Genomic DNA, 17,604 nt, shown 5'->3' on the forward strand with positions numbered 1-17,604 from the left:
ATCGTCTTCCAGCCTGCTTGGCATCATCACTAAGGCTGCCAACTCCCTAGTGGACGTAGTTGGGACACGGTGGTGGCAGGACGCAGTGGCAGGAGCCGCCAAAGGCTTCGAACTCCCTAGTGGACGCAGTCAGGACACGGTGGTGGCAGGACGCAGTGGCAGGAGCTGCCAAAGTCTTCTAACTCCATAATGGACGTAGTCAGGACACGCTGGGGGTAGGATGCAGGGGCTGGAGCCGCCAGAGTGTACCTACAGCAAATTTGCACAAATGCTATTCGTCCTACCATGTCACAAATTACAAGAACAATTCAGCTGCCTGTGTAACATAGATACCAATACAAATAAAGGTAAACAGTTAGGTCCTACAACACAACTAGAACGTCGAGAAAGAAGAAATGGTACTTATGTTTATGAAAATCCACGCAATGACAAAAAAGAATGTGCGTTCGATTTGTGCATGGAAGCTCAGTGGAAACCTCAGCTCATACCATCAAGTGATCTGCTAGTCAACTGCAAGCCTCTTAAAATGTGATTGTATATTTTTACATGCATTATGTTAAGCTGCATTAAAACAAGTTCAACATCTCTAAACATAAGTAAATCACGAAGCTAATTCAAATAATGAATCCCAGTGGTCGTTAATGCAACAAAGTGCAAGCTCTGAATGAAGCTGGCCAAACTGTGTAGTGAAAAATAACAATCTTGTTCTCTACATCTTGTTTTTCTGGCTTTCGCTGTAGCGTTAGAATATACAAGAAATTTCACATTCCTGACATTTCACCCTGTTATTTTTATTCCATAAGGCATAATACTTCAGTAACAGCAATAATGCTGTCTTTTAATCATAAATAGTGATAGAACAAATTTTATTGGAGCCAATGTTTTGACAAGAAAACTTATCTCCTTCTCTTTGTCGAAACATTGGCTCCAGCGATGCTCCTTGCTCTACGGCTCTTCATCATTTCAAGTCTCTGTCTTCCTGTGTACCTCTGTACTTTCAATGTTGTATCAATGAAATTGTAATAACGGAGAATTAGTAAATGTAGCTGATGAATAACTTGGGCTTGTTGGTAGATAACGACAGAGTAACCGCGCAACATTGAGATACGGGAAAAGGAGGCTTATGTGTGTCGTCTGCTCCATCCATGTCTCTCCTTTGGACAATTACTCTATCTCGATGTAAAAGTATTACCCTTTGCACAATAATGCTAAAATGAATAAAGGCCAGGAAAGTGGACACAAAAATTACAACAAATAGCACCATATGCTAATAGATATGCGAAAGTGCCTGCTACGATTTGTCTCACCCATAACGTGCAGGTAAGATAGCGTCTTCTTCTGGATGTTGCCCCTCCCCATTTCTTGAATACCTAAAATAAAGTACATTTAAAAATCACAAAAATACACAGCACAACAGCAGTAGCACAGCAGATAACGCATTGTTTAGTAAAAGAAAGTAAACTGATCTCTGATACACCGCAGACGAAATTTTCTTTATTATATTAGTAGAAAAATACACCACACTTCATTTCATTCAATGCTGTGAGCGTTTCTTGGTACAAGAAAAAGATATTTCTACATGAAAACAGTAAAATGATCATAGCCTGCTACATTTGCAAAATACGCTACAGCGACTAAGCCGACTACAGCTGTACATACTTAAAATTGTTATATGCACATTACAATAGCCAAGACAGGATAAACTTGGGTTCATATGCAGCTCACCGGTAGGTAAAACTTCGCAATCGACTCATTTCTGCTTGCCAAATATATGCACTAACATAAGACTACAAATAAAAAGACCCTTTCTTTCATAAAACACCGCACTCAAAATAGAAAATCCAGTAGGAATACCACAAATTCTCCACAGAACACAGCCAGGTTTTGTAAGCCTAGTAGGGTTTACTATATAAAGGTTGCAGCAAATTCATGCTTTTAAATATTTACAACCGTGAAAAAAAAGATTACATAATACATAGTAACATTATACATCAGCTTAGATTGTGAGCTAATGTGTTTCCGACTTGCAGCCAAATGCACATTAAATTTGTTCTGTTTCAGCGCTTTTAAAGCGTTGTGTCTGTTCACTTCTGCATGCAGCCGCCTTACCGCTACGAAAATATCTGTGCTGCCACGTCGCCTGACGCTCAGTAGAGCATTGCAGTGTTTTTATTATTCGCGGTAACATACCTAAAGCGCTAGTAAATCTTCAGAATACGCAAGCAGTCTTCAATGTTTCCGACGACCTGTCTTCGCCAGCGAAAGTAACAATGGTGCTACTATTGTATCTAGACTGCAAGCTACGCAGTACTTAATATTCTATGGATTTTTCGATGCGACAGGCCATTTGTCACTAGACTCGTTGAGAATGGTGTTTCCCCTGGCAGTGCAGCTGTGCTGTAATTTCAGATGCTCTCCTGAGGCTTCTGTCTGCCAGTAGTATTTTCGCATACATACGCGCACGCATGCCTAAGAAACGTCTGTGAACTGCAAGAGAAACGTGGCGCAAAATATAGCCATACCGGAAGGGCCGAGTACGCGCCGTTTGTAAACTCGGAACAAAATCTGATTTGCTTACCTGAGACGTTAAGAGAAATATGGCACTGGTCACTCTCAGCTGGTAGTCTTTTGTATGCGTCTGGCCGTCTCTGCGCGTTGCGATCTCTCCTATCCCAATGAAAGACGCAGTGCAAACCGCAACACTTCGGGTGCGTGTGACGGTCCGGCGAGCTGCACTTGCTCGATGTCGGCAAAGGCGAAATCGGCGACACGCCGCTGCTGGCGGCGGTCCTCCTCGTGGCAATCACACAGCACGAACAGAAGTTCCCACCGTAACTTGCCGCAACGCCTTGTTGCAGTCGCCCCTAACGCAGCGCTTTCAGAACAACTCAACGACAACGTACCCGCGCGAGATGCAACGTAGCTGCAAAATGGCGTCATTCTATTGACGGTTTCGGTTATGGGTCATTTGTATCCGCACAACTGAGCAAAACAGTTGCGCTAGTTTCAGTTTTCTTTCCTCGCGTTGAAATAAAAGCTGTCACGTTTTACGTCAGGTAAGTAATAATATTTGGGGTTTTACGTGCCAAAACCACTTTCTGATTATGAGGCACGCCGTAGTGGAGGACTCCGGAAATTTTGACCACCTGGGGTTCTTTAACGTGCACCTAAATCTAAGCACACGGGTGTTTTTCGCCCCCATCGAAATGCGGCCGCCGTGGCCGGGGTTCGATCCCCCGACCTCGTGCTCAGCAGCCCAACACCATAGCCACTGAGCAACCACGGCGGGTTACGTCACGTAAGTAATGTTCACGAATGAAACAGCCATGAATTTAACGCGCGTCTTGAAATACCCGCTACGTTCACTTCGCAGAAGCAAAATTTGCTCGTCCGAGTGCTGTTACGTTTGAAATATCTATCGGTGGGCTGTCGGAGCGTGCTCTAAGTGGGAAGACGCGGCGTAATTGTGCCTTGTTTGCTTAGCCATAACGGTGCGGATGACCTTGATCTCTGTCGAGTGCAGTTTGCTCTGATGTAAGGCAAAACTATAAAGCCACCGATGTTGCTGAATAATCTAGTGCACCTGAACCTGCCAGAACTCTGGTATTTCCTCCACAATTTCTTGCGACTGCGTTCCGCTGTCACCAAATGCGAGCGTAGTCATTTGGCGGAGATTTAGCAACACATTTTCCAGAAATATTGTTCACCACTGTATCGCGACGTGGAGAAGCAGCGTTGTTGGTCCTTAGTAAAATTTTCTGTTTATTGCGAATTTTGCGATAGCAGTTATATGGGAACAACCGTCGAAATATATCTGTCGGTGTTGCCGTGAGCTTACGTATAAAGTCAAGTGCGATAAGATACTGTCCCGCAGAAAGTGTTCGAGGGTGAGCCGGGCTGGATGGGCGCCTCAGTCAAGTAGTTATAGGAGGTCACGTGATAAAACGCGCGCAAGCCGGGCGAGGGAGGCGCTAGTTTAGCGCGCTTCTCCTCCTCTGGCCGTTCCTCTAGCCCGGTCTTGCGCCACGCTCGCTCTGTCTTGGAGATAATTTCCGATGGATGTAAAGCTGGGGGGTGCTGAGACAGCGCAATTTTCCGGAGGCGCTTTGAAGGAAGAGGCAGCAGAAGCGTTCGGTCCGCTCTGTTCGCGCCCTTCGTCACGCCAACGCTGTGACAGCGAGTGTTCGCGGTCATTGAGTGAGATCTGTTCATGTTTGCACGTGTGGGCGTGACGTAGTGGTTGCTAATTTAAGGAGTAAGCGAATGTTTACTACAGTTTATTCAGCCGATGAAACTACGAACCTTGGTTCGTGCCATTGTTCGTGCAGTGGTTCATGCAGCATGAGTGAAACTGCTATATTTTGTTTTTATATTTCTAGGGGGTTCAAAAGCAGCGTTGCGTACGCTAATGTTTGTTTCTCGTCGCGGAACGCAACGCACTGCGGTAGCCCAGTGGCTTTGGTGTTGCGCTGCTGAGCTCGAGGTCACGGGTCCAATCACAACCGCAGCAGTCGCATTCCAACGGGGGCAGCATGCGAAAACGCGCGTATACCGTGCATTCCGTACAAGTTAAATAATCCGAGCAGCTCGAAATAATTCTGCAGCTTTCCAATACCGTGCGCTTCATAACAAAATCTTGATTTGCTTTTAAAACTTAAATCTTCAAAATTTTGTTTTACGTCGCGGAATTACATTTACAATCGACACTGTTCAGTGCGCCTACTGAGCTTGTTATCACGTTGCTGTGCTCTCTTTAGTAGTCAATACTTTCATTTAGATTTACTTATGGCCAGAATCCAGCGTGACAAATCCAGGTCTTGCTCAGCACAGGAAACCAGCTATCGCTTAAGCGTGTGAGGTATGAACAAGCATGGTCAAGGAAAATCAATATATAGAGTTCGAAGTAATTGCAGAACATGACAAGGATGAAAGAATGATCACCGCTTTTCAACCAGGACAGGAACCCAAGGGCCCGCCTAAAATAGAAGAGGTTATCTGGTATTTCTTCTCCTGCATTATAATGTTTCTCTCGCCAGGCTCATCTCGAATACCAGACGAATCGCGATCTTCCACGACGACTCTTCGCATGCTATTGAGAGTCAAACGACCCACGCGCAAAAGTTGACTCTTGTTTTGTGACTCTACTCGCGCAAAAGTGGGTCTTCGTAAGAAAAAAGAGAGTCAAGATGCCGCGGCTCACTTTTTACTCTCTTTTTTCTTAGAGTGTGTGACCGCACATCGCATGTCATAATATCACGTCTTGCATCACTTCTTCTAAAATAGTGTTTTTCGTTCAATAGCCGAGCTAACCTATGTATATATATATATATATATATATATATATATATATATATATATATATATATATATATATATATATATAGAATATGGTTGTTATGGTAATGCCGGAAAGGCAAAGAACTTGCGCAAGAGGGGACTAAAGCAAGAGGGATTCCTTACTTCTCAGTTGTTGTTGACTCTTTCCATTGAGGAAATAGAAAACTGCAATACTGTAAATTAGCCTCATTTATCTTTCACTCGTATCGAGAAGATGATAGAGCACGGGGTCCCTGGCAGATGTACGTCGACAAAATGGTGCTACCAACGGACAACATTGCGCTGAATGTACAGAAAGTTGCGAGTACTTGTTGCTATGAAGCAACATATCTAGGGCTTAGTTATGGCACAGCGAAATCGGGAATTGTATTTTTCGACGAAGAGTAATACCAATGGATCAATTACTGGAAGTCATACCCATAGCTAAGCTATATAAATACCTGGGTCTATGCACAAACAAAGGAAACTCCTACTGAAGAATCCACCATGAGAATCTAAGAACGACGGATAAGTGCAACGGGGCAATAATGAAACTTCGAGCGCCTTGGTGCTACAAGCAATATTAAGGGGTGCGAGAATCTTGCAGAGGAGTGTTGTTGCCAGCACTTTTGTTCGTGAATTCCGTTATGCGCTGAAAATCGCAGATCATGTGATGATTCAAGGTTACCCAAAGTTAGATGTACCAGTTGGAAGCGGGGGAGCACGGTAAAAAAGAAAGCTCATGGAGGAAGACAATTCCGCCAAGAAGGAAATGAGGAGATAAAATCTGCACAACACAAAGGGCAGCGCGTTTCTATTTGAAGCCATGGCTCACTAAGGAGAGGAACATACAGGAGCAAATAATTGCAACAGGATGAGGCATGTGTCCTCTGCACTGAAAGCTGAAGGTTGCAAATAGAATGCAAAGATATTCACACAGCCAGGACAGTAAGGAGCGTCCATGTTTCAGAAGCGTTGGGCGTCAATGTTGATACGCGCTTTAACTACTCAGATGTCGATGAATAAAAAGACGTTTAGAATATTGGCGGAAACGAAAGCTGCGAAGTATTGAAGCCTGGATCTTTATAGGCAGAGGTAACTCTACAGGTTATCGATAGGCGTGTTACTGAATAGAAAGTACAAAATTGAGATAGTCAATACGAAAAACTTCAATAGATCTAGCAAAATGGGAACAGGTCAACCAGCCTATTCCCGCCGCTTTGTTTGAAAGCTAATACCAATAAAATCATCAATCAACATCATCTGGATAAATAAAACTTTGTCAACCAACGGGGGGCCACTGCGGCCACATGTGGTGAACACCTGAAACCGCTAACAAAAGATACGTAGCCTAATTTTCCAGGTTCGAAGACTGAAGAACTTGTAGTATGCGCTAGGGAATGTGGAGTTACTGGTGGCATCTGTACTTGCAATTGAAAGATGATAGCAGAAACTACACCCCTGCAACGCAGCTGAAGCTCGATGGAACTGTCCTTCGAAACGCGGCTGTCAACGCAACAGTCATTCCCAGTGTTCCTGTCGCACAGACGGTACTTCGCTCTTCTAAGCACGCGCACGAGTGCTACCAACACTTGTGTAGGGAGCCTGTGGAAGTTTAACTTTGCCTCCTTATGCGGCTACTCGTAGCAGCTTGTTGTAGCTATGCACACCCTTGTATTGAAAGCAGATAAAGTCTTAATTCAATTTTGTTTTGATTCAATAGGCGGAAATAGAGTGCTGAGTGACTCGCAGTCTCTCAGAGGCCCGATAAGTGCACTTTCACCTAAAATGATAATGATAAACTAAACATGTTAAGAACTGTAACTGCAATTGAAAAATGTTCGAGTAAAGTAGCCTAGCGAGTAGCTGAAGTTTTAAATATGTTTCGAAGTCCACTCTCGTCCTTATGTACATTTTGCGGGATTTTTCCCATAGACTTCTGTGCTTGTGTAGCACTGCAGCTACGTTAAGCCCAGAAATGTTTCCACGCGAGCTAGTTAGTATGACATGGCTCTATGCTGTATAGCACCACAGTTAAGGTTGCAGACAAAGGGACACCGACACATAAATGCTGAATGAACGCAAGGTCCGTCTTCGTTTCCTGTTTACATGTCATCTTCATTGCGTGTGCTACTATAGAAGTGCAACAATACAGCATAGGTTCAGTCTCCCTCAACATGTTCCGTTCGTACGAAGACTGAAATTTCTTTAAGTAAAAACCCCAAGGCAGCCTTCAAGATACTTCATTCGGAACACGTACGTAGCCGCACGCTAGTGGGTCTTGACACTAGGGTTTCAGGAGAGGGAGAACACAAAATGTTGCTCACCGAACACGCACTTCACAACGACCGCCAGGGAGAACGCTCTAGAAGGTCTAGGACCGGCCAACTGTGACAAGACGTAGGCAAGCGGTATGGCTGCCCACCCGTACGCCGCAAACATCAGTATCACGGAAACCCAGAACTCGACGTTGTCGCCGAATCCCCATATGAACACCAGGGGAGACAGTAGGAGCATGTACACCATGTAGAGCACCACGTAGTCCCAGAACATGTTAGACAGCCAGTAGAGAGCGCCCGGCAATCCAGCGAGCCGCTGCAACAGCCGACCGCCACTGGCCTGGTCCGCGGCCGGAAACAGCGCGGCGGCGGCGCTGAAAAGACCCAGCGAGATGGGAGCGAACGTGGCGCCGGACAGCTTCAGCTCGACGTCCGAGAGCCAAGTGAACACGTTGACGGGGCTCACGGAGGCTCCACCAGGCAGGAACTCGATCGCGGCCTCGACGCGCTTGGCACTGTCGCCGCTGACATACTGCAGGGCGGCGTTCTGTAGCAGTAGCAGAGACAGGGCCTCGGACCTCCGGGTGCGAACGCTGTACCAGGAGACCAGTGCCTGCGGAATTTGCGGTAGGAGGTCACGTGACGAAAGCCGGAATGCTCATCACGAATGTAGGAAATGCCGAGCACTTTCTTAATAAGCCGTACCTCGAGCAATGACGCCGCGCACCGCGTTCACAAAACATCTGCAATAGCTGTAAGTGCCGCACGCGACTGGCCATAACCGATGCGGCAGTCACAGTATCACGCCGATCGCTATCGTGACTCGTGGGCTGCCGAGCGCCGCTAAATAAAAACATGTATTCGGATAAGCGAAAGAAGGTTAGTAGGGGGTTATATGTTTGAGCTTTTCGAACCCGACATACGTGAATTGTTATTGCAGTGCGTCGATTACCTGTAATTGCAGCCACCACATATGTGTTCACTCAGCTGATTGGTTCTTACTAGACTTTTGCGCGCCCAAAGAGAGGACATCGAACGAAGAAGGGACACACGAAGTTTGCGCTTGTTGTGTGTCCCTTCTTCGTTCGACGTCCTGTCTTTGTGCGCGCAAAAGTCTAATAAGAACCATGTACAACCAACTCGCCCAAAACGTAACGCTTTTCAGTTGATTGCGGCACTCACGAAGAGCGACCCACTATGGCTCCTTAAAGGGAAGCTGAAAGGTTTTCCAGAAAAAATGAGTGAACATGTGTACATAATGGTTTTCAACCCTCCGAATTCGAATATCGTATCGAAATTGAGCGAAAGAAAGCGCAAATATATTTTATTTCGACGAAAAGTGCAGCAGCGGACACGCCCAGCTCGCGCGTCTCGTTTCCGCCTGTGATTGGTCGGGCGACCCGTGACGTCAACTTTAGCGACCGACCGCTGCCGCTCCACATGAAGCGCGGTGCCAGGTACTTTGGTGCCGTAATGGAAAATTAAGAGGTAATAGAAAATTTAGAGAGACTGCGTTTTTCTGAAGAGTTCGGCGTTGCTCCCTACATGTACGAGCCGATTGCAAAGAGCCGGCCTCTCGAAGAAGCAAACGATGCTGGTGCGAGCAGCGCTTTCGACGAGAACGAAAGCGAAGTCTTGGGATCTCCTCGTGTTGGAAATTCTCTTTGGTGAGTATGCTTTTTGCAAAGCGATCTAGTGATCTCGCCGATCTTTCGCCGATCTAGTGAGCTCGTTTCCGGTCAAACAACTGCAGTGTTGTGTTCCTGCATGCCTCCTCGTGGAACGTAAGCGGGGATGCGATCGTCGGCATTTGTGCGCTGTCCAAAGCTGTCGGCAACCTACAAAGACGGTTCAAACGCGTGAAAAGCTTCCCGGTTCATGCAGTACGTGTAGTGACCTTCATCTGCGCGCCATCCGCACACTACTCGTAACCGAAGCCGTAAAGGCGGCGAATTCCGTCGGCTACGTGAGACGGTCGGTTTCTCGCTGTGCGCGAGAGACGGGGGGGAGCGTAGCGTCCTGGCGTGCGCCGGCTTTCCAGCACATGCAAACTCTACATTTGCACTGCGTTATGGTAGCTGCGTGCAGGCTGTTTTACAACACACGTGCAAATAGAAAATTCGCGGCGCTTTGCGACGAAACCTGCGTCGAGGGCGGGAAATAAACATGCACCTTCCGTTCAGCGTGCTAACATGAAGGAGCTCGCAGTAAATCAAAATCCAGGTTTGGGCGAGTTCGTGTATTCAGAAGGCCTTCCAACACCAGTTATCATCAGTCAGTTCGCACTCGGGCCGTCTTTGTTTTCGTTGCTCCGATCTTTTCGCGCTGCGTTTAGAAAGCCTGCTAGTGGAAATTCTGGTGATAATCGTCGTCACGGAAGTGGTTGGAGCACAGCAGTGTTGTTCTTGAGGGCTTGAAATTCTTTCGCTTTACAGCAGCCTCCCACTTCCTTAAAAGCTTCTTGTCTTGTGGGAAGCAATGGAAGACAACATCGTCGCGGCCGCTGGGGTTCGTGCAACTGTAGGCTGCACAGAAAGACGGCATGATCGGCCCACCACATCAGTTGATGCTGCGCACGTTGACCACCACTCTACATACACACAGACGCACCAACAAAGAAATGCAGGGTCGATCGAAGCAGATTACGACGGCACGCACGCAGAAACAAGCACGGTCAGGCACGGTCGCGCAGGCTGCGAAGGAGCAAAACACTAAAGTTGACGTCACAACACCGCGGTTTCCGGTCTCCGCTCGCATCGTCAGCGTCAGCAGCAGCGCGCGGCATTCGACGGGGGGCGGAGCTACAGCGCAATTTCAACCGACGATTACGTCGCTCCTATTTGAAAAAAAAAACCAAATTTGACCTACATGGTTTATAAGGTTCCCGCATCCGTATATGAGCATCTTATTGAATTCGACAGACTCTTCAGCTTCCCTTTAATTAAAAAACCCCAATTGTACACATTGATCGAGATAAATTCCAATTTCCTCCAGCGAGGCTTGTTGATATACATTGTACAGGGTCTGTTCAGATTAGGACAGGGTGAGGTGAGTGCCTACCATTTTTAGTTTTCAGAGAAATTTTTATATTAGGTGGGGAAATATCGCACGTGGCATGTTTTCTGATGTCTGACCATGCAGCGGCGCACTTTGTTGTTGTCAGCTTTTTCTACATATTTTCCTATACACAGATCGTATTTTTCGCGTTTATGTTTTCATTATTCAACTGAACTACCGTTCCAGGGTGTATATCCGCCCATAAAAAGTTTGAAACTCGCTCGACTGAGCTCTGTCGGACGGCACTGTAAGTGCTTCCTTGAAGAAATAGATTGTTCAGCCGCCTTATCAAGTGCTTACGCACGAAAACAGCCGGAAAAGTTATACTAAAGTGCCCTGAAAAGCATACTAGCGTACAAGCCTCTATCGAACAAAGGCAAGCACTCTGACGCATCCATACGAAGGGCGGAATTCATGCGACTCTATTGGCTCTGACGTCACGCGAGCGGTACTCGCAAAGCCCCTGTAGGCCGCGCACGGGCTAATAGGAGCACATCAGAGCCAAACAAAACAATATGTAGGGATATTCTGGGCAGACATGTAAAGAAGCGACCTGTAGCTTTATGTGCTTCCTAAATAAATAATTAATAATGCAAACAACTCAGCTCTATGATCATTGTGCCAATATTACGTAAGAAGAGGATCTAAAACACAGGTTTTTTTGGGGGGAGGGGCGAGCTACTAATGCCATTTTTATTTATTTATTCACCATACTTTCAAGGCCCGAGGGATATACAGGAAGGAAAGGTGAAATACAAATATTGTACATGTCAATATAGAGGAAGAAAAGCCTAAGAACGATTACCAAGGTTAACAAACAAAATCAACAAAAAGCCTCATCGATGGCAACCTAGACGCTCTTGGTGTCAGTGATGGCGACGATTGAGACGGGAAGGCGGTTCCTTCAGTGCTATTCTTGGGGATGAAATAATCGTTACAGACATTAGTGCGGCAAAAAGGCACACAAACTTTGAAGTTATAGTCCGAGCGAGATGATAAATACAAGGGGGGAGTAAAAACGACGTCTTTTAGAACTTAATAATTATAGTAGATTTTGTGGAGCAACGAAAGGCGAGATCATTTACGACGCAATGAGAGGTCAGATATGCCAAGTGCTGATTTCATGGATGGAAGAATCGCGTGACGAAAGTAATTTGTTAAAGTAATCGAGCGGAGGGATTCTGGACGTATTAAAGGACGGTGAGACGTGTTACGTGATTAGGGTCCTCGATTGTGCGTGAACATGATAATTTCCGGCAAACAAGTGTTTTATACAGATGCAGCTTTAGCGACGATGGTGACTAGAAAAAATTATGAGGTAGCATGCAAGCGCCAGGAAAGAACGCCTCTCATGCGTATGCCAAGGTATCTGTAAAACGTCACAGGATCTAGGGCTTTGCTTTCAAGATTGAATTTACGGTTGTTAGTGCAGTTCCGACAAGTTTTTCGCATGCTTTTAAAACACTTCTAGACATTTATTTGAATAAGTCATTTCTTTAACTATGAGGACACTTAAGCTTCTGAGCATCCCAATTGCTAGCTATTTTGTTGTAATTAACTCAATCGTCACCAAACAGACGCTTATCGATGAATTATCGATAAATTCATAAAGTCTCCAGATTACAAGCCCAAGCAGTGCTGCCCTCGAACACATAGCGATCGAACTAAACATGCTTCCATCGTAATTTGTTGCATGATCGCTTCACGCTAAGTGTATCTTCGTCTGGTCAGTAAATTTTGTCCAGCGCCGGCCTCTTGTCTAGCATGAGACAGTCATCAATTACAGTTATATAAGGAAGCGTGCGCTATAGCCTTTCGATCATCATGGTAATCGTAGGAAATATATTATTATTATTATTATTATTATTACAATCGTCCTCATCATCATCAATATTATGATTTGGCAAGAAGAAAAGCGTAATAGATCTTATTTCACTGGTCTCTTTGGTTGACTTCTATTGCTAGATCGCCTACTTGCGTTCTTTCATATAGCCGTGAAGTATTTTCGTTTATACCGGCTGTACTGTATTACGCATGTTCCAGCGCACAACACGAAGCTTAACGGTGCGTTTACCTCTAAATCTTGAGAAAAAAGTATTGTGGGCTACACTCACCATGAATGATTAGTTTTCATTATAAACAATTATTTCAGTGCTATAAAAGTTGGTTAAAGGTACAAGTTTAGGGAAAAAACACTAATGCTTATTAGCAGACCTCTAATCAAAAAAGTGCCTCATTTTCGTTGAATAAGCATCCTCGATGTTCTTTGAAGGCATATGGTCCATCATTATTGTAAATCTCTGTGGTGGCAATCGTAATCATCTTCCATGATGAGTAAAACTGTCGGCACACCACTTACACCAGCGCCGCATTTCTCTGTTGTAGTCACAGCGGTAAACTTCACCAGCCGATCGGCGTAAAGACAACATTTATTTGCGCGTTGTTAAATCGGTTTCTAGCATGCAATAAGCTACTGGTAAGTGCCAGAGCAAGTTGCTGGTTTAGCGTATGCGACAGAAAAACAGTAAATCTGAGTGTTTTATTTTTGCTTCAAATTTTCAGCGGAAGGAACAATTGAGTGAGTTGGTAGGAATTCATTTTGTCCTAGAATTCAACACTCACAATCTAGGAGAACATAAAAAAGCAGTTTCACTCTAAAGGAGAACTGTCGACTGTAATTGGAAATTAGAATATATAGACAGCCATACGAAGTAACTATAATTGTTTTATTGGCTGTATTATCTCGCAAACATTGGCTGACTAACTAACCAAAAAACGTGGTGTCACGCGCCACAAGCAAACATAAACGCGTGGGTGTGGGTGAGCGCGGACACCTGCTGTCAAAAAGGAAGAGCGGCAGTTGCAGCCAGCGAATTGACCTCCGCGCTGCCTCTCGCTTCAATGCAAACTAAGGGGCGAGAACACATCGCAAACGTAGCTGAGCCGTTGGTACCCCTAGACTCTTTACTCCTCGCGGATCGCTCAGCCGCCACCGGAGTATAACCTCTCCCCTCACCCCACCCCCCTTTCGCGCTGTGGAACACGACGTGTTGCCTCCCGTCTTCCCCCTTTGCACCCGCAAAATGAAGCCACCATCCTCGACTCACCCTCTCACGCTTTCACTTGCACCTATAAGCATATGGCGCGTCGCCACGATATTATTGCACTTGGACTTTATACGTAACATCACGGCGACGGCGGGATATTAACAATCTTAAGAGAAAGCTCTGTCTTTGTGTTCTGAGCAACTGTACGCGAACGCCAAGTTAAAAACTCGTGCTTACGCTCTAAATTCTGCGCATGAGGCCAGCTGAAACAGCGGAACGAGTTATGCTGGTGAGTTACGAGTTGCGCTGAGTGGTGTTGGTGTAATGCGGTGAAGTTTAGGAGATTGCCGAAGGGGCAATATAAAAGATTCCTGGGTATGAGAGGTACATTGATTGCTCTTGCCTTAGTTCCTAGCTCGAAGGCGAAGTGGGCTGTGAAGTTTCTGGCACTCAGGGCGTCAGTAACGCCGTGCTTTGCTTTCACAAGCTTGATACGGTGTGCTGTCGCCGGGCCAATGACTGCCCGTGCAAGGTCGGCCGTCTTCGTCACGTTGTGCATGTATCCTGGAACACACGCAGGCCGAAGAACACGCAAATGATTATATTTGTAAGAGACACATGTTGTGGCTGTCCGTGTGGGCTACGACGCAGAATGCTAACTCGTGAAACAAAAATTTACTTTTTTGCTGCGGAGGTCTTTCACTGAGCACTGGACATCCGGAACTCTCACCTGGAGACCGGTGTTCGTGTAAGGCCCTGCCTCCGCGCACTGCGCTCACTGCGAGTATATGGCCATTCTACTGAAACAAGCTTGTTCTGCGTAAAACATGTGTGCAAGAAAAATGAGCGACCGCATGAGGACAGCACAGTGCTATATAAAAAGGCAGCACCTGATATGTATTGTACAAGCATGCTACGTCACGCGAACAAAGACGTACGCCCATCGCCTCACCGCAACACAACAGATGTTTTGAGGAAGATTGGCTGCTTCCTTAGCCACTGTCTTAATTGCGCATTCAAGAAAATACAGTAAATAACACAGCAAGAACAAAGAGGAAGTTCACAACGCCATTACCACTGTGTCACAGATGAAACAATGTATATATGATAGACTTCAAAGCATCATTTCGGATAAGCTGTTCGAAAAAAAAAGAAAAAAGAGTGGCATTCCCTCCGAAAGAAATAGAGTGAACGGCACGTTCGGAAACTTTTCAACAGCGCCACGATTGGGGCATTTCATCTTTCTATATAAAATCATTTCGGGCGAATTCTATATTTTATTAGTCTGCTGCTAGAAACAGCCGGTTGGTATAGAATGATTGCCTCCTAATCGGTTCGTTGCTTTTGCTCAATCAAGAAAGGAGTTGTTTTGCTCAAGAAGGAAGCAGAAACAGAAAAACAGGATGGTTATACAAGTTACTTAGCTACGTGTTGACTAAGCAACATTTTTTTTTTTGTAGCAGAGAATAGGGTAGACGCAAATTTCTTAAAAAAGGGATGGTGAAGTTCTTCGACAAATACGGTTAACCGCGAAGAAGGAAAACAGTTACGTCTGTGCTGAAACCTAATTCAAGGCCAAGCGTGTGCCATTGATCACCGGAAGCATTACTATTTCTGGTCTTACAGCTCACACTAAGGGGCAGGCCGCAGTAACAGCATTACGAAAATTATGTTAAGTCATACGTTTGTATTTCCTTGTTTACACGCTCATTCGACAGTTTAAGTCCCAAAAGCTTCACGTTCAGTGAACAAACTATGAGGTAGCTTTATGTCACGCAGACAGACTTCACAAAGTCAAGCCACTCAATTACAATATTCTGCCTAAATTGTTGCCCAAGATTCTGTGAGAGCGCTCGCGAATCAGTGTGTCTGTCTGCCGATATGTTTTGATGGAAGCGCACTTCCTCGAGTGTTTTCCCAACTGCTCCATGTACATTTTCACCAAACATGCCTGTTCAATCTCGGTCGCTTGTTATCACGTAAACACTTCGTTGTAGTCTACGTGTGCCCAAGCCTCGTGTTGCTGTCACACCAGCCGTTTTTGCGCAAGAGCATGCGCTGCGCGCAGCGACGGAAAACACAAAAATCTCACTCTAACATGATCACTTGAGGCGGCTTCGTCTGGCTTGAGTTTTATCCCATTGGCACTCCCTCCTACGTTTTTTTTTTTGCTTTCTCCGTGGGTGTAAAGCCGTACCCATTGCTCATTTCCAGCCGAGCGACCCACTCATTGCTTTGTGGAGAACTCGTCATGCCGTACCTTGCCGCAGTTCGCCGAGGTCTAGCGGTATGCGTGGCAGCGCTCGTGGGAAGGGCGTCCTGACGCTGGCCACCCGGTCGCAGAAGACGAGGAAGAGCAGGGCGCCGATTAGCAGCAGCAGCGTGTAAAAGCCCACGTGCCTTCCGAGGTGCAGCAGCCGGTACCGCTGCAGCGCCAGCAGTCCTCGCCAGAGCACGCTGCCGCTGCGGGCCACGTGCACCTTGGCGCCGGGAGCCACGTTGAGGCCACCAGTGGGCGGCACCATCGCCTCGCCACACATGTAGCTCACGCGAATCTGCCACGCAAACGTCACCCGCACTTTGCACCGCGACTTCGCTGTCAGCAGCGTCATCGTAATAATTGGTCATATCTCTGAGCGGGATGAACCCTCCCCCCCCTCGCCCCCCACACAGGGCCTTACATTATCCCAGCCTAGCAACAGCCTGTTCAATGAAATGCTTACAGAGGTTCGCACCTCAGCGCATGGCCTAATCATTTGTCGTGCTCGACTGTGAAAGAAGCGCAATATTCGTAGACAGTCACTCTGCGCTTTTCAAGTTGTACGGCGAAGTGGACCCAATTTACGATGTACACAAAGCGCACTATGGCCCAATACACGCTGGTCTGTTGATTCTCTGTGCTATAACCACTAATTAAGAGAAATACATTTCATCAGCAATACTCAAGTCTGTCACACGCGGCACCTTCTTCAATCGAAAACCACAGAGAGAAAACACCGGCCTCTTAACGCTTCTCTGCAATCCACATACAGTACGCAGCACTTATACGTTAGATTATGGGTGCAGAGCGCATTGCGCGTATTATGTATCATAACAATATCTAAGTACATATGCACGGTAATAATTTTTAATTTTCGCAGAATTTTTAAAAATCGCCTGTGGCAGACAGAATAATTCTTGTCGCTAAGCTTGTTTATTCAAAGAGGCGGACATTACTAGAACGAGAGATCGAAACACATATCCAACTAATGAAAAATGACAAATTAACTTCTTTTTACGGCACGTATCGCCATTTAGTAGCTGTCGCCTGTGAGTTCACACGCATTCACTCGGAATGAATTTCTAGCATTACACCCGTTTGCAGATATTATATCCCAAAGTGTGGGAACAAATTCATGGGCGTTCCAGTTACTTTCACGCTTCAATGCATACAATAAGGTTACGTTAAAAAATAAGTGGACCACCAGTGCATTATTACGGTGAGTTTATAGGCTGAAATCTCAAAACTTGTGTCATTATGGAAAATAATTCCAAATGGTAGTTTCTGACAATCCCACCGGCTACAATTCGTAAATTGCAGTATGCCTCGCGACATCATTAATTAGGAAGTTAATTGGAAGTTTTTCGGTAATTGCTTTAATATGCGTTTCAATTTTTTTGAAAGTAATGTCCGTCTCTCAGACCAATTCAACTCAAGAACTAGAATTATGCTATCGGCAAAAGGCAATTTTTTAACTATAGCACGTTGTTCAAAATGCTAGGCGATTACGATGAGGATTGGCGGATTTGGCTAGTAATCTACCGGATATATGCCTTTCCACTTTTCGTGAGAGAGACGGACGGACCGACGGATGCACAGACAGACAGACCGAAGGACGGACGGATAGACGGACAGACAGAGAGAC

General features: G+C 45.8%; 1 protein-coding gene across 1 annotated transcript in view; it reads right to left on the bottom strand.

The window, feature by feature from the left end:
- The window catches only part of LOC142583701 (ATP-binding cassette sub-family A member 17-like), an 85,060-nt gene extending 68,749 nt beyond the window's left edge, over nucleotides 1–16,311 (bottom strand). Inside the window, exons 1-4 of the mRNA XM_075694188.1 lie at nucleotides 15,960–16,311; nucleotides 14,103–14,263; nucleotides 7,644–8,208; nucleotides 1,308–1,370 (exon numbers count right to left, since the gene is read on the bottom strand). Coding sequence (XP_075550303.1) covers nucleotides 1,308–1,370; nucleotides 7,644–8,208; nucleotides 14,103–14,263; nucleotides 15,960–16,311 — 1,141 coding nt within the window. The remainder of the gene's footprint in view (nucleotides 1–1,307; nucleotides 1,371–7,643; nucleotides 8,209–14,102; nucleotides 14,264–15,959) is intronic.
- Between the last annotated feature and the right edge of the window lie 1,293 nt (nucleotides 16,312–17,604).

This window comes from Dermacentor variabilis, chromosome 5 (genome assembly GCF_050947875.1).
Source record: "Dermacentor variabilis isolate Ectoservices chromosome 5, ASM5094787v1, whole genome shotgun sequence".
Taxonomy (NCBI): domain Eukaryota; kingdom Metazoa; phylum Arthropoda; class Arachnida; order Ixodida; family Ixodidae; genus Dermacentor; species Dermacentor variabilis.